The sequence below is a fragment of the Pelobates fuscus genome, chromosome 2, assembly GCF_036172605.1.
Source record: "Pelobates fuscus isolate aPelFus1 chromosome 2, aPelFus1.pri, whole genome shotgun sequence".
In the NCBI taxonomy this organism is placed as follows: Eukaryota; Metazoa; Chordata; class Amphibia; order Anura; family Pelobatidae; genus Pelobates; species Pelobates fuscus.
The window spans coordinates 220,928,462-220,951,327 of record NC_086318.1 but is presented as its reverse complement, the minus strand read 5'-3'; the positions used below and the strand labels follow the sequence as shown (position 1 = coordinate 220,951,327).

The 22,866-nt window shown below is 43.7% G+C and overlaps 1 protein-coding gene across 1 annotated transcript in view; it reads left to right on the top strand.

Annotated features, from left to right (window-relative positions):
• The first annotated feature begins 673 nt into the window (after window positions 1-673).
• WDR27 (WD repeat domain 27) overlaps window positions 674-22,866 on the top strand; it is a 501,316-nt gene continuing 479,123 nt past the window's right edge. The window contains exons 1-5 of the mRNA XM_063443196.1: window positions 674-747; window positions 4,060-4,167; window positions 5,853-5,904; window positions 8,105-8,175; window positions 17,000-17,120. Of these exons, the coding sequence (XP_063299266.1) occupies window positions 697-747; window positions 4,060-4,167; window positions 5,853-5,904; window positions 8,105-8,175; window positions 17,000-17,120 (403 nt within the window). The 5' untranslated portion in view covers window positions 674-696. The remainder of the gene's footprint in view (window positions 748-4,059; window positions 4,168-5,852; window positions 5,905-8,104; window positions 8,176-16,999; window positions 17,121-22,866) is intronic.

Genomic DNA, 22,866 nt, shown 5'->3' with positions numbered 1-22,866 from the left:
AAGGGTCACAAGCTAAGGCCCAGGTTCAAATCCCATGTTGGGCACTTTTGGGGCGACCACGTCTGGCTGTCTGGATGGCACGGTGAGAACCGTGACAGCTTCGGAACATATCACAAATTTTCTTTATGGATGCCAGAAGGTGGCCTGATAATTGACATAAAATCCCTGACTTAGACACTGTGTCAATCTACAGTGGCCATCTTAGGCCACTCAGTTCCTCTCTCTAGAGAGGCGTTATTTGACTGTCAGACAATTTGGAATGCTTAGAGGACATATCTGCCTGGACTTCTAAGCTGTGGTGAGCCACTGGGTGAGTATTACAGGAAATTAACTGTCTCTACTTTCTAACTCACAAGTTAAGAAAACCTAATTTTGCTCACGGAAATGTCCAGGATACGTCCCCAACATTGGAACATAAGAAGTTAAAAAAAGGTTATAACTTTCAAGTTATGTTTACAGCCAAATATCCTTTAATTTTAGTACATATTTGTAAATATTTTGGAGGTAGACTCTGTTATGTTAACTAGACTTCTGATATTTTTTTGTAAACTAGAATGTTTCGACACATTCTCTACAAATCTAAAATAAAAGCCAAAATGTAACTAATTATCATTTTTTCTAGGATTACTTCCTCAAGGACTGGTAATTGGAACCCTTTTGGGTGCAACTTCATATTTAGCATTTCATCCTGACGGAATGAAAATTGCAGCATGTGCAGGAAACAAAATCTTCATTCTCAATACAGAGGTAAATTAGATTTTATTACAGTAATAATAAGCAAACCGGTATTTTTTTATTAAAGTAGGGATTGTCAGAAATTGACCATTAGTTTCATATTTTTTTTTTATAATTCTTTATTTAATAGTGCATGAAAAGTACAGGAAGGCTGGCAAAGCCACAACAGCTATTGCCAGTATATCAATCAACATATACCAATAAATGCACATTTTATGTTATAGGATAATGTTGCAACGAGAGTTAAACCATCATAATAGTAACAGATTACAACCAGTGTGGCATCGAGTCAGAGTTACGTATTAATGTTAATGCAGGGGCTTGCGCAGAAGCCCATTGTCGGGGTGCAAGGGTTTTTATGTTTAAGTATCAGGGTGAGGACGTGTTGGTAGGTAAAAGGGTCCCCGTATGGGTGATGCCTCCCTGCTTCCTTCGGTCAGGTTTTTCTCCCTTGTTTGGACATGTGATAATTGTAACCTTGTCATGTTATAAGCGAACAAAGAACGAACACAAAAAAACAAACAAAAAACAACAACATTTCGGGGTTAATTGTACATTTGAACCAAATAGCATCTATGTGGATTGTGTTTTTGTGGTAGGTGTAGCGGGTGTTTCTATGGGTCTGTGGGGGAGGGGAGGGGGGAGGGACGAGGATCAGAGGTTCATAGCCTGATCTGTGGTCCCTGTGTGTCCCGGAGTCTGTTGGTTCTTGTGGTTGGGAGTCATCCTCCTCCGCGGTTGCGGTCAGTTCTGCGATGTTTGTTAATTTTTTGTCTCTTTGGTAGGTGGGGTTGGGTGGATTAGTGCGTGAATGTGGGGTTGTGGTTGTGGCAGGGGTCTGGGATTGTGGTCCCCCATCTCTGTAGGTTGTGTGCTTCGTCACCATGGGTGTGTTTCATTCCGTGCGTGTGGTCTTTCCGTGTGGTCACTGATCTGTTCTGTTGTGAGGGGAGGGGGTGGTGTATGGGGGACTATTGTGTTTCTGCTGTGGTAGCGTGGGCACAGGTATGGGCGGGGAGTGGTGATTGTTGCTGTGGCTTCAGTGTGGCGTTTTTTAGGATGCGTTGATGTTGGTGGTTGTGTTCTGGGCTGTGTTTTTTGTTCCCATTACTTGTCCTCTGTTTTTCGCTTTGTAGTGGTTGCGTCTAGGGGTTGTGGATAGGTGCTGCATGGGTTAGGGGGTTCCCTTGTTGTTCCCACCTCCTGTGATTAGTCGTTAGTGGTTTCTTATCTGCTTCGCTTGATGTGTAGGTTGGGTGGGGCTGGGACTGGGTGGTGGAGCGTCCGCTGTCCAGAAGGGGGATGAGTGAGGGGAGTGGGGGGGGGGGGTGTTCGTGGTTCGTATCCTATCTGGGTTAGGTGGCAGAACAAAGCGTTAATGTTGTGGTTGCGGACCTGTGTTGTGTGTTTCGTTCGACTTGGGATTTCATTAATTATGCTGCCGTGGTGGGTTCCATGAGCCAGAGGTCCCGTACTTTGTTGCAGTGGGTTGTGGTGTCATGAATGAGTGCTGACAGGTTGTCCATTGTTCTGGCCTCGTTCATTTTCTTTTTTATGTCAGTGATGGCAGGGACTGTGTTTGTACCCCAGTGTGTGGCTATGGCTCTCCTGGTGGCTAGGGCTAGTTTGGCCAGTAGTTTGTTGTGGCATCTGGGCATGTCCTCCGCTGGTTTGGATAAGAGCCATATCCAAGGGTCTCTTGGGACGGGTGTGTGTAAAACTTTGGAGGCGAGGTTCACTACCTCGCTCCATAATTGTGCTATGTGCGGGCATTCCCACCATAGGTGGTAGTAGGTTCCTGTTTGGCCGCAGCCCTTCCAGCATCTGTCCGAAGTAGAGATTCCCATTTGTTTGAGTTTGAGGGGCGTATGGTACCAACGCATTAGGGATTTATAGGCCTGTTCCTTGTGTGTGACACATATTGTCACCGTAGCTGTGGCCTCCCAGATATCTGTCCAGTCTGCAGGGTCCTTGGGTGGGCCCAGGTCTCTTTCCCACGCCGAGACATACCCTAGCCGTTGTTTGGTCATTGTTTTGAGGAGTTGGGTATATGTTGTGGATATCTGACTTTTTTGTATAGGGGCGTGGATGCACGCCTGTTCGAATGTTGTTAGAGGGGTGGTCCCTGCTTTTTGGTATGTGGGAGTGTCCAATAAATTTCTGATTTGTATGTATCGGAAGTAGTCATGGATATTGAATGGGGTAGTTTGGGGCAAATCTGTGAATGGGATTATTTTTTGGTTTCTGAAGAAGTGGAAGGTCCTGAATAGTTCGTTGTCTTCGAAGTGTGCAAAATCCCTTGGGTTCATGCCCGGGGCGAAGTGTTCATTTCGCAGGATTGGGGCCATGGGCGAGGGGTCTGATGTGTGGGCATGTTTTATTGAGAGCTTGTTCCAGAGTGTTATGGAGGTGTTGAGTGCAGGTGTTGTCGTCGGGTGGTGGGGACGCGCTTGTCTGGGTAGCCAGATGTATAGGGAGGGAAACTCTCTTCCAAAGAGGTCGTGCTCGAGGTCGTGCCTTTACCTGGATTAGTTTCATATTTTAAGCCAAAATAGCTGAAATTGAAAAATTCTGTGATGATTTCAGTTCAGCTTTTTGAAATTTGATATTCACGTTGAAATCAATTTTAATTCCAGACAATTCACATTGAAAGCAGTGTCATCATATTCTCTGTACCGAATGTAATTCATTGGTTCCCTTTCTATCCTAATTCTCTTCCTCTCCGTCATTGTGGAATTAGCCATTTTATCTGAAATATTCAGCTCATACTAAATCTAAAATATTCAATATGTTGTTTTAAGACATATGTGTTAAATAAATCAATGCACTACCATGCATTCAATTTAATCAGCTAATTAAGGACTTCGTATGAGCCATGGGGCATGATGACTTATTGAAGAGGTCAGTTGAAATTTTAAACATATTTCTAGTAATGCTTCATCGCTGTGTATATGTATGCTAATGAATAAATATATTTAGAATGTAATAATTGATATTGCTTGTATTCAAGTTGGGAATGTTTTGGAGTCCCTTAGAACTATCTTCCTGAGTATTATGACAATATGCAAAACTATATTTAATATACATTTAATCAATGAGTGTCACATTTTAATTTCTGATTTTTATATGTGTGTTTTCTGTACATCCTTGGTTTAGTGAATGCTATGGAGAAACCAGAATTTTATATCATTGCCAATGTCCCATACCATCAACAGTTCAGACTCAATGGATCATGATGCACTTAGGAAACCAATTGGCAAATGTTCCAGTAGTATAAACTTCATATTACATGTCCTTTAGTAACTTTAATTTTTTCCATAACAGCATGAAGAGGTACTAGCAGAATTAACAGGACACTTGGGTCCAGTAACAGCTGCTGAGTTTTGGGAATACAATCGAATTGTGTCAATCTCTGAAGATAGAACATTTAAGGTAACATTAATGCGCGCTAAAATGTGTTGACTAAAGATTAAATCACTCTAAGATTGCACTTGTATTTTTGGTACACATGGGTGTAAGATTTAAAAATATCAAAAATTTTCTGAAGCTAACTTAATTTTGTTTTCATTGTTGAGAAAAATTGTTTATATAAGAATGAGAGGGGAGAAAATATTTTTTAAAAAAGGTTTTTCTTTTGCTTTAGCTTTTGTCAGAAAGCATTCAGCCATAATTAATTGGCAAATTTATTTTGTTCCTTCTTGTGGCACTGTCACTTTTGAACTTTGCAGTATATATGAATGAGACAAAGGAGTTGTTTCATGTAATACTTTGTTTATATTCTCTAATTTCCCATCAGCCACTGGTTAGGAAGGTTGATCGGAATAAGCATCTTTTGCACCCTATTGTGCAGAGGCCTATGCACCTTGTTGTGTGAGCATTAGATTATCTATAAAAGATCCTGCAGTCTTGCAGGATCTTCCATGGTCCCCAATTTTACATCCACATACACGAGAGTTCACTATTAATTAGGCTACTGTAATATAAAGCCATCAGGAGCTGAAGAGTTATCGTGACCGCTTTAAGGGGGGAGAACTAGAGCTCAAGTGCCTCTCATTCCTGTATGCACAGACGCACACCTCCTAAAGTGTGTATGTCAATTTGGTGACACACCAGGGCAGCCAATTCACAGAGCCATGTTGAAAAGCTCTTGCATATGGAAAATGCTCTATAGTATGTGGAGAGAATAGGGGCTATATTGTGTAGGCTGTAAGTATTAAAAGCAAAGCAAAAAAGAACATTTTATATGTATCCTTTGGCTAGCATGGAGGATATGCTGTACACTGATGTTGCAGTGGGTGTTGCAACTTGTCTGCAACCCCCATTGGGCACAAACTTCTTCCAGCTGGTGCCAGGGGAATGTATCAGAGTGGTGACACACTGTGACAGAGTATGAAAAACAGAGAACTTGATCTGCACATTGAGAAGATGAAGACCTAGTTCTCCCTCCCAGCATTATGTGGGCTGGTCAGTGAGGAAGATCTTTTATTTCCCCACACGCTGTGGATCCCCATTTCTAGGTCAACACTCAAGTAGCCTTGATGGGGTCAGCTGGGAAGATCTTTTGATCTCTCCTGTCAGCCTTGGTCCATGGCTGTTGGGCCTGTGGTCCATGACAGAGTGCCTGCTGGATCAGTCTGCACCCACTTCCTGGGCAAAACTTAGTACCCTCTAACATTTCATCTAGAGGGTCTGCAGAGATTAGTTTGTTCTCAGAATTGTAATCTGAAAAGTTGTGATAAAGGTCAGAGGAGGCTGACATTAATAGCACAGGACACTAGCTAGCTATGCTGGAAACAAATATACCTGCTTTTCTACAGCTTTTTCTTTTTTTTTATTTAGCCTAACTGTTTTGTTATGATTATTGTTAGTTGGTTCTTAGTTCACCATCGCTTGCTGTTTTTGGACATTCCTATGTTTCCAAAGAATAAATGATTGCCCTAAAAGATCCTATTTTATGTAGTCCTTGTAATAAATTAGCTGTGTCCGACACCTATTTCAAATGTATCACACATAAGGCTGAAATACTGTATAATGTGGAATTTGTGAAAGAATGTCTTTATATTATTTAGAATAATTACCAAAAATTGAAATGTTCAAACATTCTGTGCTTATTGCAGGTGTGGGACTATTGCAACAAATCCTTGTTGTACCAGTCAGCAGTATTATCAGGTAATTATTTGTATTTAAAATATATAGGTACCAGGTTTCTAGCGCATACTGTTGAAAGTAATAGGCAGCTCAAACAGTCTCTCTGTTCTGGTCCGATAGAAGAAACGTGTAATGGGAGGAAGGGGTATCGCCTATTTTACTAAATTTACAATTTTATTTATTTTTATACCTTGGTCTGTTAAAAAGTAGTTATTTATAATATATCCTTGGACTTACCCTGATCCTTTCTTTGGAGCCTGAACACTCATTTATTTGGTGGAGAACATACCACCTGAGCCCTGTGGACGGAGCAAACATTATTTTGCTCCTCCGCAAATACACTACGAGACTGTCCACAAGCTTACAAGACACTTGAGTGGGGTGTATATTGGCTCAGGCTGCTTTACCTGGTTGAAGGCCTCACATTGAGCACTTTACTAAAAGAAGCCAGATATCCTCATGTGGGGATCATACCTCAGATGCGCACAAAAGTCTAAGTGCATTTCTTATACTTTCTTCACTCACCTGAACTGGACATATAACACTTATTTCATTTTTTTACATATGCACCTATCTCTGAGAACACATATACTTCTGAGAATACATCAAAGGTGCAACTACCTCCTCCCAGTACAATTGTTTGTATTCCCCAAGCAGGGCAAATCAGTGAGGACTCCAGGAGGAGTGGTAGACTGACTTTGATATTGTTCTATACGCTTTCCAAGTGATTTACTATTTTTGGATAAATTTGTAACATTCATTTATATTATGATAAACATTTTAATTTTGTAATAGTCTGATAGTTTTAGATATATTGATATATTTTTTTTAAATGTGATCTAGTTTTTGATATAAACATGATTTAGAAGATTCAGATGCCAATATATATGAGATTGTAGTTACCAGATTAAGCGAGATATTTGAAGTCGCAATACTTGATCAAAAATATAGTTAAGAGAAGTCCCAAATAGAAAAAAATATATTAATAACCCAGGAAGGAAACTTAGTAAATCATTATGTTATTCCTATATTAATGCTAGGCCCCAAACCAAATTGGATTACATGGGAGAGGGATCTCCAGAGAGAAATGTCTCTTGATGATTGTTGGCTATTTCTTTAAATTTGAAAGGTATCACCCAGTGCTCGGCTCATTTGGAGAACCACTATAAAGTTTTATATCAGTGGTATCTGACTCCATCCAGGCTACAGAAAATATGCCCCAATTCTACAAATTTCTGCTGGCGTGGCCGTGGGCAAACAGGCACATATTCCCATATGTGGTGGCATTGTCCACGTTTACAATTATTTTGGAAGAATGTGCATACAATAATCAGGAATATCACTCCTTCTGTTGTGACTTTGACTCCAGAACTATGTTTATTCAAGTCATTTCCTGAAAACTTTACTAAAGTGGATAAGATAATGGTAGCCACGTCTTGATAGCGACCATTATCGTAATACCACGTTATTGGAGATCTGACGTAGTTCCTTCTATTAAAGAGGTATTAGAAAATAAGTGCTAAAATAAGTGCTATGCGATGCACTTCAGATTGCCATCAAACACAATTGTAGTTTATGTGCCTCTCCTTTTACTCTTGTTCTGTTTGTACACTATTTATTGCCAGTAAGTATAAATTTTTTTTTTTCATAAAGCATATGTTAGCAATTTTAGAATGGATGGATATTTCCCCCCCTGTTTCTTATTGTTTGTTTGATTTATATTTTTTCTTTATTCGATTATATTCCATATAATCATTGTTTTACAATGATTATTATTTTTGAAAATAAAAACCTTTCGAAAAAAAATAATTGACAAAAAAAAAATCATTTGGAAAGAACGCACACACATAATGCTCCTCTGTGATTTTTTTATTATTTTTTTAATTCTTTATTTTGTCTTGACACGACATGTTACATACATAAACTTGCACGGATTACACATGTTATAGCATGTTGCATACATGGGTTAACAGAGAGTGACAAGTACTTAATATGGTCCTGCCCCTGACAAGCCGTAGGCTCTCTAGATTTACTTAGTGAACACGTTATCGTTGCGTATAGTATTATGGGGCTGCTCTCCATTAGCCTAGAGCACTGTATCTTTGGTCGGTGCGACCCAATTATTGTCTTGTTGGTGGCTCCTCTGTGATTTTATGGTGTAATACATTGATTTCTTTATAATATTTTAGTAGAAAATTTTAATGTTGTTTTTTCATGACAGCTTTTCCTCTTTTGAGGCTGTACATTGATGTAGAGAATAAGCACTTGGTGACAGGCTGCACAGATGGGCAGGTAAGACATGCTTTAATAAATAGTTTTAATATTTGCATTTTTTATTTGTTACTATTATTTATTGAATTTATGGGGGTTTTTTTTCCTTTCATATATAGTGGACAGATATTCTTCATAAATAAATATATTGCAAATCAATTCCTGGTTAATTCCTGTTAAATTCATAGGCGTTTATGCAAATGTACCAGTATCAATATTTTCTTGCAAAATGATCATGATCAGAAATTCAGGTGGTGCAATAAAATTTGGAAAAAAAGTACAATTTCTCTTCCTAGCTTTACTTTCTTTCTAACATACATACTTTTTGTGAATGTATATTTTAACATAGGGCTCGGTTTAATTTTATTGGCTGAAAACAGACAATAACTATCAACTTTTTTTTAAAATCAAATTCTGGCTGGATTTAATGCCAGCTAAAATTCACGCACCAGAACCAGGTATATGGGTCTCCTGCTCGAAATAAAACCACCAATAAATATCCATTGAAATCACATTTATTAGACATTTATCAGACTTTTTTAATTTTACTGTTACTGTTAAAAAATAAATAAAAAAAAAAAAAAAAACTGAAGATCAATATGGCCTGTCTATTAGTATAAGGGATTATATACTTGGAAAGGGCTTCCTACTGCAACCAAAAAACTATCAGCTGAATGGCTATTGATGCCTCGTTGCTAATAATATACAGTGGGGCCTGTGCCAGATACCCACATGCTCCAAATTAAGGGCATTGGTTAAGTGATCATAAATAAAGAATAGGGGGTGGGGTGGTCAGTGATCTTGGAGGTGGACGCTCGTGTTCAACAGATGAGAGATATTAAATTAAAAAAACATGGAGGGGATCGCCATGTGGTGCCAGTGGGAGCTATTTTTAAAATCTAATAAACTGATTTTTTTAATTTCATCAGTGCTAAATTTCCGCTTGCTAAAGGCTATTGGTGAGTGGAAATTTTGAGCCCTGATATAGGTGTCGGTTTCAATATTTGTACTCGTATTTATTGGCTTCTGATAAGCCTTTGACTGTGATGAGTTTAAGCAGCACTGTCACCCTGCTAACATTTTATAAAATCTTTTCATTTTATAAAATTCTCATTTTGACTGTATAGGAATTACACTGAAATTCCAACCCCGTTAAGAGATATATTGATTCAAAGTACTTTGTCAAACTTTGTCTCAGTATTTTTTCTCCACCTGACACTTCATGACACTGGGCGGAGCTACTGCTTTCAAAAAGTGTCTCCGATGCAAGGAATTGTCTCTCTCTCTTAGGGACCTCAATGCTATACTCACGTGCATGCATGAGAGTTCAGCAGTGACATCAGTTCCTGGCTGAAGCGGAAAAAGATAGTGGCACACGAAAGGGACAGGTTCGACTAAGTTGAACTCACCTTTTCCTGACCCCATGGCTATTGGACCGCCAGCAGCAATGGCACAGTTGTTTTTTTTTTGTGCAAATTCTGCAAAGTCCGCAGACCGTGCCCATGCTGCTTTAATTGTTTTCAGCTGATAAATGACTGGTGGCCGATAAACTGCCAATAAACATGACCGGCTCTAATTATTTCAAGGCCGTAGTTATTAATTTTAAAATGTTTGTGGAGTTAGAGATTTAAATTCATTAAACATGAGATATGTATTGGCAGTAGTTTACAACATTTTTAAATAAAGATATGCAAAGACACAACTAATTAACTGTGAATGGTACACTACTCAAAGAGAAAATAAATAGAAAGAGAAATATACTTTTTCTTCTGCAAAATTACGGTACATCTGATTTGTATTGTCAGGTGTGGAGTATACATAATGATGAATGTAAATACAACTAACACCCTAGTAAGGTTAGTTGATGGAGGTTTTGGGCAGGATCCTCTTTGCAGAACTAGTTGTATAGGAGGAATCCTCACCAGGCAATTTAATGGGTTTTAAAAGACTTGTATACCATTTAAAAATCTGATTTAGCATCCTTGCCAGGCAAAGCAACTGGCAAAACCTGACTAGCCAGTTGCTGCACGACTTGCCACTTGACCAAACCTGACTAGTCAATGCCTCATTTCATCTGCTTAATGATCTAGGAAGCCTGTGAGTAGAATTTTGTCTATAAACATATGCACAATATCTCCACATAGCAGTAACAGAACGTTGCAGTTTTGCATCAGCTCCAATCCATTCTTATGATATAAATCACTGATTTATTTTGGATAATTATGGACTATAATGAGTTCTTACATTCATGTTTAGCAATCCTATACAAGTGCAGTATGTGTTCATATTTGTATTTCTTTTTTTGTGCTAGAAAGACTGTTACTTAATTACATGCTTTTTTTTTATGACAAAAAGTCATGATTTTATGAAAGACACGGAGGCGAGTATTGCTTAACCCTTTCTTTACTGTCCACCAATAAAACAGTCCAAACCAAAGAGAACAGGCGACCCGAAATCCAGCCGGACTCCGATCAGGAACTTTAACGAAACTGGGACCGATCGATCAATAAACAGGATTCCAACAGTGAGGGGCCCATCACAGCCCTGTCCATAAACTTCCTGGCCACTTGGTGAAGCCGAGAGAGAAGTGATGAAGACCCTTGATCAACATCAAATCAACCTGTGAAAACACAAAAGACAGGAGCCGAACGGTTAAATCGGTACTTAAACCAAAGTGCGCATGCCAAGACATAATTTTATAACTAGGCAGAAGCAACACAGTGTGCATAATTTAACATAGGCATATCGAATAATCATGTAACATGAACAGGTTAATAAACAGCTGAAACTATACAAAATCTAGAGCGCATAATGACCTACCAACCCTGGAAAACCTTTAGGAGAGAATAAACAACCGGATGGGGTAAATCAGAGAAATAACATAGAAGGGTGGGACAATACTCGCCTCCGTGTCTTTCATAAAATCATGACTTTTCGTCATGAAATAGCAAAATCATGTAATTTTTATGTCAAGACATGGAGGCTCATATTGCAAGTTTAAAGCTGATCAATAACTGGAAAAAAAACGTGAGGCAGAGGTCGAAAGTAAAACTCACGAAAAGTGGATTCGCGGGACCAGTCGGCCAGCCTCATCAGGTCTTCCAGACGTGCACCTGAATTCACCATGGACGTGGCCGATGCCCCATGGGTTGAGTGGGCACCAAAGATGGACGTATCCGCGCCGGCCAGAGACCTCACCCATTTCACCCAGCGAGCCAATGTAGTACTGGACACGGGAAAAGGGGCAACAAAGCGAGAGAAAGAGCTGGGGAGACGACGTTGCACGATGTGCGCTCGTCCGAAGTTCATATTCCCGTAAGCAGGCCATCGGACATAGGGCCGGAGTACCAGGGAAGCTCGGATAAGAAACCGATCGAATAGCGGTCTTGGTGCGTCTGGAGATGTTAAACGTCACCCCGTCCAGAGTGAAATACCTAGCATCATAGTCCAGGGCACAAACATCCAATAAACGTTTGCATGAAATGAGACAGAACAGGGAGACCAACTTGGCCGACAACTGTCGCAGGGAGAGCTCCGCATTAGGCGGCCAGGAGGAGAAGAGCGACAAAACGCAGGAAACGTCCCATTTAGTAGAGTAACGAGGTCTAGGGGGGCGCGACAGGCATGAGCCCCTAAGTAAACGGCACACTAACGGATGTTGGCCTGCTGGGTAGCCGTCAAATCCTTGGTGAGCCGAGGAGATGGCCGATCTGTACAAATTAATCGTACGATATGCCCGACCAGCTTCGAATAATGAAGTCAGGAACAGAAGGATCGCAGTCACAGGTGCTGAAACGGGATCCAAGTTCTGAGCCAGGCACCAGCCAGTCCAAGCTCTCCAAGCGGTCCCATATGATTGTCTAGTCCCGGGAGCCCATGCGTCAGCCAGAAGGCGATAAGTTGCGTCCAAAACCCCTTGGATTTCCCAGGGACTCCCGAAATCCTCCTCGCGAGCAGCAGTAACGACCCGTCCGCTAGGAGGGGATGCTGGAGGCCCGAAGGGTCCAGGAGGAGGTTCGATAGAGATGGCAGCAGTCTGGGTACGTCTGCCGCCAGTTCCAGGATTTGGTCCCCCAGAATAAGGTTAGTAGGATCAGGTCGGCCATTTGGCAGCGAACTTGGAGCAGGACCCGAGGGATCATGGCAAATGGGGGAAAGCGTAGAGGAGTGAGCCGGTCTAGTCTTTTAGGAAGGCGTCCACTGCCTCCGCAGTTGGATCCGGGCGCCAGCTGTAGAACCAGGGCAATTGGGTATTGAGCCTGGACGCGAAGAGGTCGATGGCAAAAGGACCCCATATAGACGATATAGCGGAGAATACTCCCACATCCAATTTCCAATAGCTGTTGTCTGACAGATAGCGTGAACTCCAGTCCGTGTGAGTGTTGTGGAGCCGGGAAGGTATTCTGCCTGGACCACCAGGTTCCTGTCCAAGCAATAGGCTCATAAGTCCTTCACCAAGCGGGCCAGGATTGCCGATTGAGTGCCACCCATGTGGTTGACATAGCGGACCGCTAAGACGTTGTTAATGCATAAGCGGATGCATGCGCTGGCAGTCCTGTTCGCGATTGAACCCGCCAGGAGTTCCAGAGCATTGATGTGAAGGCGGGATTAGTCTGTTGACCAGCGACCCCCGGTAGTCACCCCGTTGCAATGGGCACCCCAGCCGTGGAGACTTGCGTCTGAGTCTACCGTGAACTCTGGTTGGGAGCCGAAGATGGCCTTGCCATTCCAAGCCGAGAGGTTGTGGATCCACCAGGTCAATTCGTCCCGAGTCTCCGAGTCTAGGGAGATCATGTCCGCATGGGACGCCTGCTGCGAAGGTGTGCGATCTTCAGGCGCTGGAGGGCATGGTAGTGGAGTGGGGCTGGGAACACCGCTTGGATCGATGTTGCCAGGAGGCCATTGATCCGTGCCAGGTGGCGCAGAGATAGCTAGGTGCGCGTTAGAGCGCGGCGCAGTTCCTTGCGGATTGTCCGTATCTTGGACGTAGGGAGGCTGAGTGGCTCCGCTTCGGAATCTACCGTGAAGCCTAGGAACTCCATGCGTTGCGAAGGAGATAGGCAGGATTTTCCCAGTTGAGTTGAAAACCCACATGGGAGAGGAGGTCCATCGTCCATTGAAGATGTTTCCGAAGGACTGAACGATCCTGTGCCATGATGAGGATGTCATCCAAGTAGACAATTAGCCAGACTCCCCGACTGCACAGCCAAGCCAATGGTGGGGCGCATCAGTTTCGTGAAGCACCAAGGGGCTGACGACAGTCCGAAGGGGAGGCATGTGAAGCGCCAGGTGTCTCCATTCCAGAGGAAACGTAACAGGTCCCTGGATGACTCGGCCACTGGGACCGTCAGGTAGGCATCCTTCAAATCCAACTTTGCCATCCAGTCTCCCCGAAGGAGTATGTCTCGCAGGAGGTGGATGCCCTCCATTTTGAAGTGACGATAGCGCACCAGGGTGTTTAGGGCACGGAGGTTGATAACTGGGCGCATTTGTCTGCCTTTCTTTTCCACTAGGAAAATGTTGCTGATCACAACTGTGGAGGACACCGGGGCTAGCTCTATCGCCCCTTTTGTGTGGAGGGCCGTTAGTTTCGCGTCTATCAAGATGCGGTCGGTTGTTGAAAGCAAAATAGGGCGAGGTGGGGGAACGTGACACGGAGTGTCGACCAGTTGGATGTGAAACCCCCAAACTGTGGTCAGAACCCAGACATCTGAGGTGATGGCTGACCAGGTGTGGAAAAAATGACGCAGTCTGCCCCCTACACACATATTGGAAGAAACATGAGGTAGATGGAAGCTTACCGTAAGGGCGTCTGGAACCGGGGTTCCCTCTGAAGCCTCTGGAACGCCATGGTTTTCCGCGAGAGGGGAAGAAAGGAGACTGTTGTCTCGTCTCCTCAGAGGTGTAGGAGCCTCGTCCCGATCCACGCGCATGGTAATTGGAACGGCCGGACAGATGACCCCTGAATCTGCCGGCCTTGATAGAGACCTGCCCCTGAAACACCCTCTACATGGGCTTTAAAGGGACCCACAAAACGTCCCAGGTCCATAATAAAGGAGTCCCCAAATAAAAGGCCCTGGGCGTCCTTGCCCGCCTCTGTGAGGGCGAGGTTGGCCAGTTTGGGTTCGATCCTGAACAGAATGGCTTTACGCCTTTCAATGGACAGGGAAGTGTTTACGCTGCCCACATTTCAGATAGCCCTCTGCACCCAGCCACGGAGTTCCTCCGGGTCAACTTGCCGGTTCTCGGCTCTGGCGATTTCAGCCAGGTCAAACAATTTGGCCAAATGGCCAAAGATGTCAAGATGTTTATATTGGCACGATTTAAGTGCTGAATCTAGACCCTTGCTGGGATTCCAACCCATTTTGGAGAGGAATTGGGTCATCTTTGGGTCCACTACTGGGGTCTCACAGACTTTTCCAGGTACCAATGGTCTTGGGCATTCCGCCCTAAGTTTATTACGTGCCACTTTACTGAGGGGGCGTTGTACCCAGTTTTCACGGTACCCAGCCACATGGTCTGCCGGGAGCCATTCCGCTGACCTTGGATGATGGAGAGCATCCGGGTCAAACATGGGTTCCCCAGACGGATCCATGAGGGTGGAGCCCGCAGTAGCGGGGGAGTCACTCCTAGGGCCACTCGCAACCACCACAGAGTGAGCAGGGCCAAAAGGGTCAGATTTCTGCCCGCAAAATTCATCATTGGAGTCATCCACAGACTCAGCGTCAGCCTCCTCACTAGACCCGATTTTTGAGTCGGAGTCGCTCTCTTTTTGTGCTCTAGCCTGGCGTGGAAAGGCTCTCTTGCGTGACATAGGCACGCTGTCATGGGTGGATATAGTCACACCAGTCGTGTTGGTTCTGGAGGCAGGGGGATTTGAGTGCCTGGATTTGGCAGTAGCCTTTTGGTGCCTCCCCTATAGGGTCAGTAACCGGGTGCGCTACGCGTGTCAGCGTGGCCGAGCCTTCTGCGGCCAAAGGGCGTGCAAGTAAGGCCTGTGAGATGGTCTGGGAGAGGACAGAGGACATAGAGCCCATAGCAGCCATAAAAGCGTCAGAGACTGAGCGCTGTAGCGCCAGGGACTGGGAACTGGGTCTCATCAGTCAGGGGCATAGGGTATAGGGTCCCCAACAGAAGAAGGGGAAGTAGAATTGGAAGATGGGTTATCCAAAACCTGGGCATGGCAGGCACTTTAGATCTGGGCATGGTAGTGCTGTGAGATATTCCCCAACAAAAGAATAAAAACTATATAAACAATATAATTGTATGGGATAAAGCTAAAATCAGAGTAGAGGAGACTAGCAGGAGTTAATCACCCCAAACTAGTATAACCTAGGAGGATATAGTTGGGGAGCTCACCAGGGTCCAGACCGGCAGATAGCAAGAGAACACACACAAAGTCAGAGAGACAGGAAGTCAGAAAATGGCCGCCGGCAATCTCGCGAGATTCGCGGCCAAAAATGCAGTCAATTCGTCAAGTTAAAGAGCCGAACGTTCAGCAAAAAAGAGACGAATAGACGAAAGGACTTAATAGGAAACAGGTGAATGCACTGACTGTTCGAATAAAAAGTAGTTGAACGTGTCAAAACAAACGAACGGTTCATGAAGAATTTGCCAAACTGATTAGAATTCTTTCACGAAAACAGTCAAACAGAATGGTAAAAGGGCGCCACGGAGAGAGGGAGAAAATGGAGCCAAAGGGTAGTGAGGAAGATATAAGTGTCACGGCTTACCTTGGTGGGAGTCCAGTTTGCAGAGATATGCTTACCCTTGCAATTAAACACAGGCCAAGGTGGTCAGGGAAGAACTCACCTGGCCTGTGAGTCTGTGCACGGGGGCTGTATCAGGATAACCAGGTCGAAGTACAGACAAGGACAAGAGCAGGAGAATCGTCGTGGGTAAGCCGGAGGTCAGAGGATGCCAGAATACAGGATCAACAAGAACAAAGCCAAGGTCAGAAGCCGAAAACCAACAGGACAACAGGAACTCGAAATAGCAGGAACCAGAGTCAATGAACTGACCCTGCCTTCTGGGAGAGGCAGGGTTATATACCTGGCTAACGGCCATCAGCTTCAGGTGTGCGAGAGTATTGGAGCAGCCACAGATAACGGCCAGCCCCCAGTGCTGGATACAAGGCAAGATGTACTTCTGGCTATCTCTAGAGCTGATATGGTGGCTCAGAGGCAAAATAGCAGGTTCAGGATAGCAAGGTACCTGGGTTCAAATCCCTCATCGGGTATTTCTGGGGCGACCTCGTCTGGCGGTCTGGATGTCACGGTGGCTGTCATGACAATAAGGATATAAGTTGCCAATCAGAAGAAGCAAGTGAGCATGGATAATACACAGAATAAAACACAAGGAAGGTCTAGAACCCTGGGCTCAAAGGTAACCAACATAATATATAGTAGTAAACTAGCATGTAAAAATACACTAGCATGTAAAAATCATTAACAACTGGATACATTTAAAGCAAAAAAGGAAACTATCAACAAAAGGAGCAATAGAAACTCAAATAACAATAAACAAATTATATGAATAACCAGAAATCAAAAAGAGAATAGTAGTATGTATGAGAGAAAATTTGTCATGTACTTATCTTTGGTTGGAGCAGCAAAGAAAGAGGAAATGTGTGGGGAGGTGCTGACTATTATACTGGGACTTGGTATGGGTGTGGCATACCACTATTTTTTACCATTTTTTCTTACTTGTATTCTTTGCTGCTATTGGTGGACAGTAAAGAAAGGGTTAAGCAATATGAGCCTCCGTGTCTTGACATAAAATTAATGTGTTTTTGAGTTGTTACATTATGTCCCTGCACTGATTCTATTGCAAACTGTGCTTTCAGTTGCGGGTGTTTAGTCTACTAAAGGAACACCAGTTCCGCTGCGTGGGCCATATTGATCTTCATAAAGAAAGACTCAAGTTTCTCAATAAACTTGAAGATCAAGGCAAATTTGAAAAATCGGGTGAGTTTGTTTGTTTGACTACCTCTATGTTTGTGCTTATGTTTAATTTTACTTAATAATTCTTAATCTAATATTAAACACTTTACAAGTCTAGTATTATAGTAAACAGTAACGCCAACTTCAATTTCCCCAGCACTGTATTTACCGTAGTTTGACTATGTCACTGAATTTATCATCCACTGAGTTTATAGAATGAAAAGTTTATCTTAAGTAGCATCTGTGATTAAACTACCTGCAAAAGCAGTTTTAAATTACTTAAACTTTTGATTAAATTGCCCCATGCAGTATACTCATGGATAGCATACTTTGCACTAAATGAAGATGTACTTTTAGATATTAGTAAAAAGATATGCTAGTAAATTATAGTCAGTTGTTTGTGTAGTGATTTGTGAGTAGGATGGTTGAAAGTGAATGGAGCTGACATGTTTTGTGATTGTAAAATACTTGCAAATATAAAGAGATTGCTTGGGTATTGGTACGAGGTGGGAAACCACTTATTGATGATATTTAAAAATACCCATTTACATATGAGAATTAGGAGATCCATAGGGAATCATGTGTAAGTAAGTGGAAATGGGGTCATCAGGATACGACCATCAAGGCCAAACACAGCTAGGAGATGTACCTGTTGGCGGGTTTCCATGGGTGCCCTCTTCCCATAAGTTGGCTCAAAACCAGCCGTAGGATGTAGTGCAACCCGTAACTGGATGGGTTAAGAGATAATGGGTAAATAAAGGAAACTTACACCACAAACAGGCTACAGGGGAAACCCCCTTATGTCCACCCAGTACATCTAGGACCAGAACCAAGCACAGCCGGACTCCATACGGAGCGTGACATGATTCCAAAGACTTCCTCGACCGTGCAGACAATGCCAGTCCCAAGGCTAGGGTATAGTTTAATGATGTTGTGGTCTGAAGCTTTAAGTGGGTAACCTGTGCCAAAACTCCAGCTACAGTCACCCCACCCTAGATGCATATACAGGGCCGCCAACGGTTGTCATGGGCCCGGCGGTCCTGGGGGGCCCGGACTGCTCTTGCAGTCTGAGCCCCACATTCCTTATGTGCACAGATATATAGCGAATTTCGCTATATATCTGTGCAGTGTGGGCCCCCCTACCTGTACATTGCAGAGGGGGGCCCAGCAGCACACTCTGTCCTCCTTCTAGCTCCTCTCTTTTTAACTCTCCTGCGGCTGCCAGAGCGTTGCCACAGGTTACCATGGCAACGCTCCGCACAGCACGCAGGCCGCGAGAGTTCGTCAGAGAGGAACTGGAAAGGAAGACAAGTGTGTGCTGCTGGGCCCCCTCTGCAATGTAACACGGCTGGCTCCCTCCACCATGCCACCGGACCACCAGGGAATGCGATCTCCCCCCTCCCTGGCAAGGTAAGAACCAGGTAGGATGGAAATAAAACTAAAATTTTAAATATACACAAATATATATATTTTTTTAAATACTCCCCTCCGCCCTACTTTACACAAACACTGCATCCTTGCAATCACACACTACATTCACTAAACACACTCTGCACTACACACACACTTCATTCACTAAACACACTCTGCACTACGTACACACTACATTCACTAAACACACTCTGCACTACACAAACACTTCATTTACTAAACACACTCTGCACTACACACACACTACATTCACTAAATGCACACACTACATTCACTAAACACACTCTGCACTACACACACACTACATTCACTATACACAATTGGCACTCACTAAAAACACACTACATGTACTAAACACACTTTGCATTCACCACAATCAGACTACATTCACATACACATTTTGCATTCACCACAATCACACTACATTCACCATACACATTTTGCATTCACCACAATCACACTACATTCACCATACACATTTTGCATTCACCACAATCACACTACATTCACCATACACATTTTGCATTCACCACAATCACACTACATTCACCATACACATTTTGCATTCACCACAATCACACTACATGAACTATACACATTTTGCACTCACTACAATCACTATACATACTTTGCACTCGCTGCAAACGCACTACATTCACTTTACACATATTGCATTCACCACAATCACGCTACATGCACTATACACACTTTGCACTCACTACACACACACTACATCCACTACAAAAAAACCACTGCATTCACTGTACACACACTACATCCACGTACAATCTGCATCAGGGCCAGATTAAGAGCCCAGTGGGCCTGGTGATGACAATTATGATGGGCCTAATTAAAAAATCTTATTGACCAAAAACACTAAAACAGTCCTACCTCCTAAGCGTCATGTATCTGATGGAGATGATGCTGGAGGGAAACTCATAAGATGCAGCTATAAGAAAACAGATACCCTATGTTAATCTCACGCTTTCATCTTTCAAGTAAACCCATACCCCCTAACAGCAGTGTCCAGTAAAGCAGGAAGTCTATGGATGGGGTAAAAGGGTGGGCCACTGACACAAATCACATAATCAGAACTGCCGAAAGGGGCAAACATACACAAAAAGGGGCCATGTCTGTGGAGACATGGGGACACTGCGATACTAGGAACACTGGGAGACCTGGGGACACTGAGACTCTTGGGGACACTGGGAGACATGGGGACACTGGGTGACTTTGAGACATGAGGGGACACTGGGAGACATGGGACACTAAGACACTGTGATACATAGGGGATACTGTGATATATAGGGGACACTGGAGACTTGATGATAACCTGGCTACAGGTTAAAACGTTGCAGTGTCCAATAAACCTGATTAAATCTATCACAGTGAGTGCTTAGATTTTTTTTCTTTTATACTAGGGACACTGAGACACTAGGAGACATGGGGACACTGGGAGACATTGGGACACTAAGACACTGGGAGACTAGATGACTTTGGGAGACTAGGAAACACAGAGACAGTGGCACACTATGGACACTGAGAGACACTGGGAGACATGGGGATATTGAGATACTAGGGACACTGGCTGGGAGACATGGGGACACTGCCCCATATCTCCCAAGTCTCAAAGTCGCCCAGTGTCCCTGTGTCCCCCAGTGTCTCCATGTGGCTCATTGTTCCCTAGTGTCTCAGTGTAACCATGTCGCCCAGTGTCCCCTAGTGTTTGTATCTCCATGTATCCCAGTGTCCATTAGAGTCTGTGTCCCCATGTCTCCCAGTGTCCCCATGTCACTAGGACACTAGGTGACACTTAGAGACATTGGGACACTGTAAGACTTGGGGGCACTGGGAGAGACATGGGGACACTGAGATACATGGGGACACTGAGAGACTAGGGCACTCTGGGAGACTAGGGACACAGACACTAGGGGCACTGAGAGACACCAGGCACACTGGGAGACATGGGGACACTGAGAGACACCAGGGACACTGGGAGACATGGGGACACTGAGAGACAGCAGGGACACTGGGAGACACAGGGACACTGAGACACTAGGGACACTGGCTGGGAGACATGGGGACGAGAGACTAGGGGCCACTGGGAGACATGGGGCCAAAGTGTCCCTAGTGTCTCAGGGTCCCCATGTTCCCCAGTGTCCCTATGTCTCCATGTCTCCTAGTGTCCCAATGTCTCAGCGTCCCCAAGTCTCTCACCGTCCACATGTCTCGCAGGCTCGATGCTGTAACTTCTTATCTCTGCCTCTCTCCACACAAACAGTCCTACTGTCCGGCGCTGGTGTTGGAGAATAATCTCTGTTTGTTTATACTGAGACAGACATTTGTATTGCCGGTATTACTGCAATGCCGGCACCAGCTAGGCAGCCTCAAATACCTGAGAAATACTTCTGAGAAATACCTGACAACCATAAGAAATTCATGAGAAATACCTGGCAACCCTAAGAGTAGTGTGTAAAAAAATATATATTTAAAAAAAAATCAAAAAAAAATCAATGGGCCTATCCCATGGGCCAGGGCCTGGAGCTGCAGCTCCATCAGCCCCTATGTTAATCCAGCCCTGATCTGCATCCATTATACACACTGCATCCATGACACACATACCACATCCACTATACACACTGCATCCATGACACTCATTCTACATCCACTATACACACACACACACACACACTTCATCCTTGTGGGCGGACTCGGGGCTGGCCCAGGGAGCCCAGATCTTGAGCTATGTCAGGGGCCCTAAAATTTCTGATGGCGGCCCTGTGCACATACCTTGAAATAGGGCGGGCCAAACAGGGAGCCCTGGACCCCAGGGTACCAGCATCAGATGTTAATATGTCTAAGGGGTTGCAGTAAGTACTTAACTACAATGAGTTACATACCCCATATACACAGAGGAAAAAGTAATTACCAAATTAAATAATCATTTCATGAATTGTACAAAGGCAAAAATAGCGACAAAAAGTAGAATAATAAAAAGAAGAATTCCCTATACCTTCTTCCTAGTACCTTCCTAGTACCTTCTTTGCTATCCCTTCCAAATAGCCTACTAATCTAAATGTCCAATCAAATTATCAAAATTATTCAAGCAAATCGGAGGTAAAGCAATATCGAGGCTGCATATTAAATGTTGTCTGTCCACACTCAGGGGAGGTAAAAATATAATTCACTTCTCTATGCAGGTAAGTTCGAAACTTGTAGAATCTATCCTTAACACACTCAACATACTTCAAAAACACACATTCGACATCTGTCCCTGAGTCAGCTAACACTTCCTCTCTCTCCGGCTAAATAGTTCAATAGTTCAGAAAAAGGAATAATAAGTATTTCAATGAGTATAAGGAAATCAGTTTGGACATCATAAATTGTTCCATAAAAATGGCTAATAGTAGCAAGATGACCATGTCAGCTTCCACATAGTTCTTAGTACCGTATATACTCGAGTATAAGCCGACCCGAATATAAGCCGAGGCCCCTAATTTTACCCCAAAAAACTGGGAAAATGTATTGACTCGAGAATAAGACTAGGGTGAGAAATGCAGCAGCTACTGGTAAATCTCTAAATAAAATTAGATCCTAAAAAAATTATATTAATTGAATATTTATTTACAGTGTGTGTGTATGAGTGCAGTGTGTGTGTGTATGAGTGCATTGTGTATGTATGAGAATGCAGTGTGTGTGTGTGTGTGTGTGTGTATGAGTGCAGTGTGTGTGTGTATGGGGGGGGGCCTGGCAGGAAGCACTTACCTCTCCTGCAGCCCCTGTCAGCTCCCTTCTCCTCCGCGCCGATCCGTGCAGCTCCTCTGTCAGCTCACAGTGTAAGTCTCGCGAGAGCCGCACTATGACCCCGCGGCTCTCGCGAGACTTACACTGGAAGCTGACAGAGGTGCTGAAAGGACCGGCGCGGAGGAGAAGGGAGGTTACAGGAGCTGCAGGAGAGGTAAGCGCTCGCTGCCAGCCCCCAGTCTGTATTATGGCAATGTAAATTGCCATAATACAGACACTGACTCGAGTATAAGCCGAGTTGGGGTTTTTCAGCACAAAAAATTTGCTGAAAAACTCGTCTTATACTCGAGTATATACGGTACTTCCTTTAGTTGCTGGATTTTCACAACAATGCTCTGTGCAACACGCCAGTTGTTGAAAGGGTTAATACAGAACTTGTGGCATTAGACAGCACTTCCCTGGTACTTGCGTTCAAAGTTTATGTCCTCATAAGTAAGCGTCTCATTTTTTTAGGCCTGCATGGGTTTTGGCCTAACAGATGCAATTGCAAAATAGTTACGGTTAGCCAGGGAGATTGGTGAGAAGTTCCCAAGAA